This window comes from Xiphias gladius, chromosome 18, assembly GCF_016859285.1.
Source record: "Xiphias gladius isolate SHS-SW01 ecotype Sanya breed wild chromosome 18, ASM1685928v1, whole genome shotgun sequence".
Lineage (NCBI taxonomy): Eukaryota > Metazoa > Chordata > Actinopteri > Istiophoriformes > Xiphiidae > Xiphias > Xiphias gladius.
In genome coordinates this window covers 25,170,124-25,177,320 of record NC_053417.1, presented here as the reverse complement: position 1 = coordinate 25,177,320, position 7,197 = coordinate 25,170,124, and the positions used below count along the sequence as shown (strand labels likewise).

Here is a 7,197-nt window from a genome sequence, read left to right as displayed (position 1 = left end):
TTGCTATTAGTTATCTGTTTTAACCATTTATACCTTAGCTTCCAGCTTTTATCCACTACTTGTAGCTTAATATTTTTAACTTCTTTGCTTCTAATCTTTTTTCTTTTTTTTTTAATGCACTCTTTATCGCAACTATTTTTTTCCTCGTACTTCCTGGCGGCTGCAGAAGTATCCCATGAAGCCCCTGTTTGGGCAGTCACTCCTTTGCGCCACAAATTCCCGACATTAGCGGCATATTAGTTAGCAAGAGGTTTACCTTGAAAGTACTGACGGGAAGTTGGACGTGAGAATGTGGCTATCTTACTACAACTAATTGGACCAAGGCTACCGGCTAGCGGCTGACAGTTTGAGTGAATTAACGCAAAGTGGAACATCGGCACGGACTTTGTGGCCGACCCGGGTCTCTCTGGTTTTGTTTTCGACTGAGTCGTCCCACATTTTGGAGTGGGGTTACGGTTGTGGGGGCCACGTGTACAGGAACTAGAGCTTGACAGCTCTCACTGACTGGATTCACAGCAGGTCTGTTTAACATTAGCTAGCTGGTTGCGTACACCGCGGCGGACCATCTCTCCTTCCCCAAGACGTTTTAACTTCCCCGCGGTGTCGTTCGTGGTTACGGAGCTTGGCGGGTCGGTTGTTCTCTGCGAGCGCTTACCGTTTATATTCATCGCCGTACCGTTTACATATACCAACAAACTCTGGTCACAATGTTTTCGTTAGCGTGCCCATGCTAGCCACTTAGCATGACTGCGGTGTAACGTAATTCAAATGACATGACGAAGCTAAATTAACGAGCTAACAGCTGTTTACTTTCGGGAAACCGTTAGCTGCCAAATGAACACGTAGTTTCAGGCTGGCAAAAATATTGAATTGGATTAAGTGAATACAAGTTAATAAAAATGTCAAGTGTTGTCAGCTAAGTGAATGTTATAACCTTATGTGGCGTTCAGTAAACACTTAAAATCTCGTTGAGGCATCTTGAGTTCAATCACGTCTATTGCTACAAACTAGTATTTAATCTATTTCACGCTAAAATGATCTAACGGCAGCAGATATCACTCGTGTTTTAAAGCTGACATCACTGTGTTTCATATCTGGTGTAAATTTACGTAAATTCGTTTGCTTTTGACTGCCTATGTTTGGGTTTTCTTGGATTGTAGAGGCTTGTATTGAGTCTAGCTCACTTGAAATCACAGAATTCCTTTTTCTCGAGTCATTCACGTTAGTATGTCAACAATGATGTTGAAGGAAACGGGATTTTCCAGTGGGTGTGTTGTAATTCTAGAAACTCCGATGGGACGGGAACGCAGCAGTGTAGACTGTACTAGCCTTCGCTAACTTTGGTTGATACCTGCGTTTTTCAGAGTTAAACAACCACCTTACGTTTACATTTATCCTTCCACAGGCAATCATGGCTGTCTGGAGGAAACTGTGGTGCAGAAACCTCATGGCTGTGTCTGTGTTGTTCTGTGTCCTGCTCCACACCATGGATGTGCACGCACGGCCAGCTAACACGTCAGCCCCTAAAGAAAAGCCTCCAGCCAGCAAGGACGAAAACGAGATTCTTCCCCCAGACCACCTGAACGGGGTGAAGATGGAGATGGACGGCCACCTCAATAAGGACTTCCATCAGGAAGTTTTCCTGGGGAAAGAGATGGAGGAGTTTGACGAGGACTCAGAGCCAAGGAGGAACAGGAAGAAACTTATTGAAATTTTCACCAAGTAAGACATGCCTTTCATTCTTTGAATTTCAGTCGAGGATTACACTGCACTGGATGCTTGTGCGCAGTTGCTGATCAGGTTCTTCAGAATTCACCAGCATGAATTCAGTGAGCATTTGAAGGACTTTGCAAAACAAAGATGTATAGCCCTTAGGAAAAAATATCCCGTGTTCGGTGAAAACAGTTTTTTTTACCGTGAAAAGCTGAGTGTGTTGGATTTAGATTTCATTAGGGTGTGTCACAACAGAAAAGACACAAAGCAATATATACTGTAAGTCTACCTGTACTCTGAAAGAAAGAATGTACTTAGGGTATTTCTTTGTATGGTATACGGTTACCAGGCATGGTGCCATTGTTATAGCAGAGAATGATGATAGAGAGAAAGAATGGTCTGTATTTTTAAACAAATTATTCTCTGACTTGACAAATCCTCACAGTTCTTCCCTTATTTTTAGGGCTGTAATTAATTATTTTTTTAAAATTAATTTTCCGTTATTAATCAAGTAATCATTTGGTTTATAAAATGTCAGACAGAGGTGAAAAATGTCAAACGTCTTCCAGTTGCTTGTTTTGTGCGACCAACAGTCCAAAACCCCAAAATGTTCGGTTTGCATTCACATAAGACAAACAAAAGCAGCACATTTTCACAGTAGAAAAGCTGGAACTAGGAAATATTTGATAGGTTTTGCTTAAAAATGTCAACTATTAATCAATTACGATCAAAGATTAACGCTCTATCGATCAACTAATCAATTAATCACCTGATTGTTTCAACTGTACTTATTTTACCTTAAACGGTAAAGAAATGTCTGTATTAAAGGTATAAGTCCTTGTGATCTTTAAACTGAAGCACCAGACTCGGTCATATGGGTCATTACAGCTGATGGTATATAATGATAGTTCTAATATTCAATAACTGGATCCAAATCAGCGATAAATTCTTATTTAAATTCCCCTTTCACAGAGTTGATTTCAACAAGGACAGGAGTGTCAGCGCCAAGGAGATGCAGCGCTGGATTATGGAAAAGACGGAGGAGCACTTTCAGGAGGCCATGAAGGAGAACAAGAACAGTTTCCATGCTGTTGACCCAGACGGCGACGGTAAGAGAGAGAGAGAGTGTCTGTTTTTAAATCCGGCCAGCTTTGTGACCTGTGCGAGCCATGTTGCTACTCTGTACCTAAACTAATAGATATTTTCTGTTTAGCCAAAATTCAGATCATGAATTCATGCTTTGTCCGCAGGTCACGTGACATGGGATGAATACAGAGTCAAATTTCTGGCCAGCAAAGGTTTCAATGAAAAAGAAATTGCTGAGAAAATAAAGAATAATGAGGATCTTAAACTGGATGAGGAAAGTAAGTATAGAACAATACGGATTAACATAATCACAGGGGCCAATGGCTACTAAATCTGTGAATGTGTGCTGCAGATATTTATTTTAAATCTGCCTGAATTGCACTGTGTTATTAATATTTTGTTCATTTTCATTATTGCAGCTCAGGAGGTTTTGGAAAGTCTGAAGGACCGCTGGTTTCAAGCGGACAACCCTCCAGCTGACCAGCTGCTGAATGAGCAGGAGTTCCTGTCTTTCCTCCACCCTGAGCACAGCAGAGGCATGCTGAAATACATGGTCAAGGAGATTGTTCGGGACTTAGGTACTTTAAGTTTGTTTTTTGTTTGTTTGTTGTTTTTTTTTGGCCAATTTGCGGAAGCAGAAACAAACAGTTGCTTATTCACACATCCAGCAGATACAGAGCAACATAAACATTTATATTTTGTGGTGTTTTTGGCCATGTGGTGAATGTAAGTCCAATGTTTTGTTTTCTTTAAGTCTCCTCTTCACTCTGCTATAAACTCCACCAACCCTTAAGGGAAATATCTGGCTCTTTAGCTATAAGTGCTGTACTAGTATGTTCACCGGCCAGTTATTAACTTTGTTGGTCTGCTTTTTTGTTTCGAGCAGGTAGTGCACCGTGGGTTTTTTAGGGCTTTTTTTTTGTTGAAAACAGCTGCCTGCTTTGTCTGGAAACAACGTTGATGGCGATGAGAGTGAACCAAAACAGCAAAGTCACTGGCCATAGAACCAGAACACTTAGCTGAAAGATGGTGAAACACTCCGTAGAGCTGAGGGAAAGTGCAAATATTTATCTGTGGTTTTGTCACTATAAGCAACTCCTTTCATATTACATGTAGTCATTTGAGAGAGAGAGAGAGAGACATATATATATATACACACAACTTTAATTCACACCGTGTAATACATTTAAAATGGCACTATATGCAGAGAAAAGTCTGTTGTTTACCCCATTAGATGACCTGGATTTGTGTGAGCGTATGTAAATATTACAAATCAGCTTCAGTAATCCCATTACACTCACAGTCGTATTATGAGAAGGCTGATAAAACTGACTCGGCTGGTTTTATACAGGTTACTGGGCTGTGCAAACTTCTTGGTCACGCTGTGTGCACAAACAAGCCTTGCACTGCATCACTGCTATCTGTTGGCATTTTGTCTCAGACAGCACAGTAGAAAGTGACAGGAAACATGGGGCAGGGACATCAAAGTTAATGGTCTGTGTTAGGGCTGCTACGAACGACTGCTGTCATCATTGATCGATCGGTCTAACACTTTGTCTATTTATTGAACTCTCGTTTGATGAATAAAATGTCAGAAGATAGTGAAAAATGTGTTTCACTTTGTTCCCAGAGCACAAGGTGACATCTCCAGATTGCTTGTTTTATCTAAGTTACAGTTCTAAAGTCAAAGAGAACAAGTTTACTTTAATATAAAATAAATCAAATAAGTGGCTGGAACCCACAATTTTTGGGCATTTTCCCTTCAAAAACTGCTTAAATGATTTTTTTTTTTTTTTTTTAATTGCTGCTGATGGATTTTCTGTTGATTGATTAATCGGCTGATCAGTTCAGCTCTTGTATGCATCCTACACAACAGGCCATTATTAGTACATTTACATGTGTATAAGGAGTACTTGATACTGTCACTGAATCTTTTGTCTGTTTATTTAATAAATATAACTGTGTATTTGTTCATAAAGTTCCTAAACACTTTACCTTATATCAGTGCCCATGTGTCTTTGAATGTGCATCGCTCTGTGATGAGGCCATTCTGAACTTGTATTTAACAGGTACAGGGTTTAAGTCAGATGTTTATGGTGCTTTGCTTGCAGACCAGGATGGTGATAAGAAACTGACCCTGTCAGAGTTCATCTCTTTACCCGTGGGCACCGTGGAGAACCAGCAGGCTCAGGACATCGATGACGACTGGGTTCGTGAGAGGAAGAAGGAGTTTGAGGAAGTCATCGATTCAGACCACGATGGCATCGTAACTATGGAGGAGCTAGAGGTGAGTAATGACAAAGAAAAAGTCCTTCTTGAAGGTCCCTTTTTAATATCATATCATATATACTGTGTATTTATTTCCCGATACTTGTTTTGTTTTGTGTTTACCAGTTAGTATGTCTGGAGTACTTTGTATCCAGTCGACTAAAATCAGCAAAATTGGTCAGCATAACCCATAAAGCACCATCATTTCTTCTTAACTTTGTTCAGTCAACCATTTCATAAATGCAGGTGTTTCTTGTTATGTGTTGCCAGAGTGTTACATGGTACACAGGAATCTGTAGAACTCAAAAGGGGTGAATAGTAGAAACTTCATATTTACAGCGCAGGTACTCCATATGGAGTAGATGATCTGATGGATTTTGGTATGTTGTGCTCTGTAAATTTGCATTTTGATGTAAAATTATTATTTTTGTTGTTTTTATTATTATTATTATTATTAGCTTTTAAACTTTTGTTGGTATTGTTGATGACAGACTACTAGTACTGTGAGTTCTTTAGTCATGGAGATCATGACATGAGAAAATCCAAGTGCCTTTTGTTTTAAATGTGAGAATGAACGCAAACGTGATTAACACTGATTTTTGTTTTCCTGTGCGTTTCACAGGAGTACATGGACCCGATGAACGAGCACAACGCCTTGAACGAGGCCAAGCAGATGATTGCCGTTGCAGATGAGAACCAGAATCATAATTTGGAGCTGGACGAGATTCTCAAGTACAGCGAATACTTCACAGGCAGCAAGCTCATGGATTATGCCAGAAATGTTCACGAAGAGTTCTGAAGACAAATTCATCCTCCTCCGTCTGCTCAGCAAGGCAGGACAGCATACTACATATGCTTCAGGGACAAGCCAATATGGGGGGCAACCTAATGATAGGATGTTCTAGTGTGCAATTCTGTGTTTAAAGCCTAGCCTCAATGGCCTCTTTCACTGCTGACTCCAGTTAATACACCCACCCTTCAGCCCTGGACGGTCTGCCTTCTGTTTGCCATTGGACTTTTTGAGCTTTTAAATGTTGAGGCACTGCATCAACTCCAAATTTCTTTGTCTTATATTGTGAAATGTGTGTATATGAGGAATTTTAAACCCTCTGTGGATTTTCTGGTGCAGTGGTGAGAGAGACTGGGCAGCTAGGTGAGCTATTTGTGCTGCAGGAACTGTTGTTTTTAGCTGGTGTCTCTGTAAACAGTGTAAATATTAATCGTCACATACCAATGCAAAAGGCTCTAAAAATAAATATAATGCTGCTGAACGGAACAACCCTTCTAGAGAGATCATATCAGCATAAAAAAGAGTTGGATAGTATCCGTCCTTATACACTTATACACAGGGTATTGTAAAAATAGAAGTGTAGGTTTAACAAAAATGCCTCAATAACATACAGCTATCCTACTTAGCACAGACTTCCGCTCACAATTTATTGTCAAAGTAGCAAGAACTTATGATGGAGGAAAATACATTTAATATATAAGGACAATGTGTCTTTTTAACACCAGAAATTTGGACTGATTGAAGGAAAAGCACAGGTGTCACCAGTAACATTAACAGTGTCTCCAAAATGGAAGATACTGTTTACATAATTAGTTTCACCTGTGTGTGTCAGGTCAGAACGTCTCCTGTGGTAAAGGCCTGTTGTTTTTCTTATCAAAGCTTTGGTTAAGATGCTGATAAAGAGGAATTTCTTTTATTTGGCTGGTATAATTTTGATCAGCTGCATTTTTGAATTTCACACGGATTATCACTTTTTTTTCTTTTTTTTTTTTTTTATTGCAGTGAAGGCTCGGTGTCGGCGTCTTTGTCTTTCCTCACAAAGGATTAAAAGTTCACTCTGCCGTATGTAGCTGTTAAATTTTGAATGCTCTTGGTTAAACCATACAATTCCACTCTTACCATGTATTTAAATGCATGAACAAACAAACAAATGGAATTACATTCCTCAGTTTTAATGCGATTTTCAATAACCTGCGAAAGCGTTTTGATCCCGCTGCAGCCTCCTCTCTCCTCGGCCCTGTTTGGATTGTAAGATAAGATTTATCATAACAGAATGTGACAGCTCTATGAAATGTATTGCAAACATACTGGTAAACAATAAATATTTCTTATCAAGTGAA

General features: G+C 39.7%; 1 protein-coding gene across 2 annotated transcripts; it reads left to right on the top strand.

Annotated features, from left to right (window-relative positions):
- Positions 1-178: 178 nt before the first annotated feature.
- Positions 179-7,197, top strand: sdf4 (stromal cell derived factor 4). 2 transcript variants are annotated; one of them, XM_040153658.1, is made up of 7 exons: positions 179-519; positions 1,406-1,722; positions 2,686-2,822; positions 2,964-3,077; positions 3,219-3,377; positions 4,911-5,086; positions 5,690-7,197. In XM_040153658.1, the coding sequence occupies exons 2-7, from the start codon at positions 1,412-1,414 to the stop codon at positions 5,864-5,866; spliced, it is 1,074 nt and encodes a 357-aa protein (XP_040009592.1). In that variant the 5' UTR covers positions 179-519; positions 1,406-1,411; the 3' UTR covers positions 5,867-7,197. The 2 variants fall into 2 exon arrangements, with proteins under 2 accessions (XP_040009592.1, XP_040009593.1); XM_040153659.1 differs by lacking the exon at positions 179-519 and adding an exon at positions 524-629.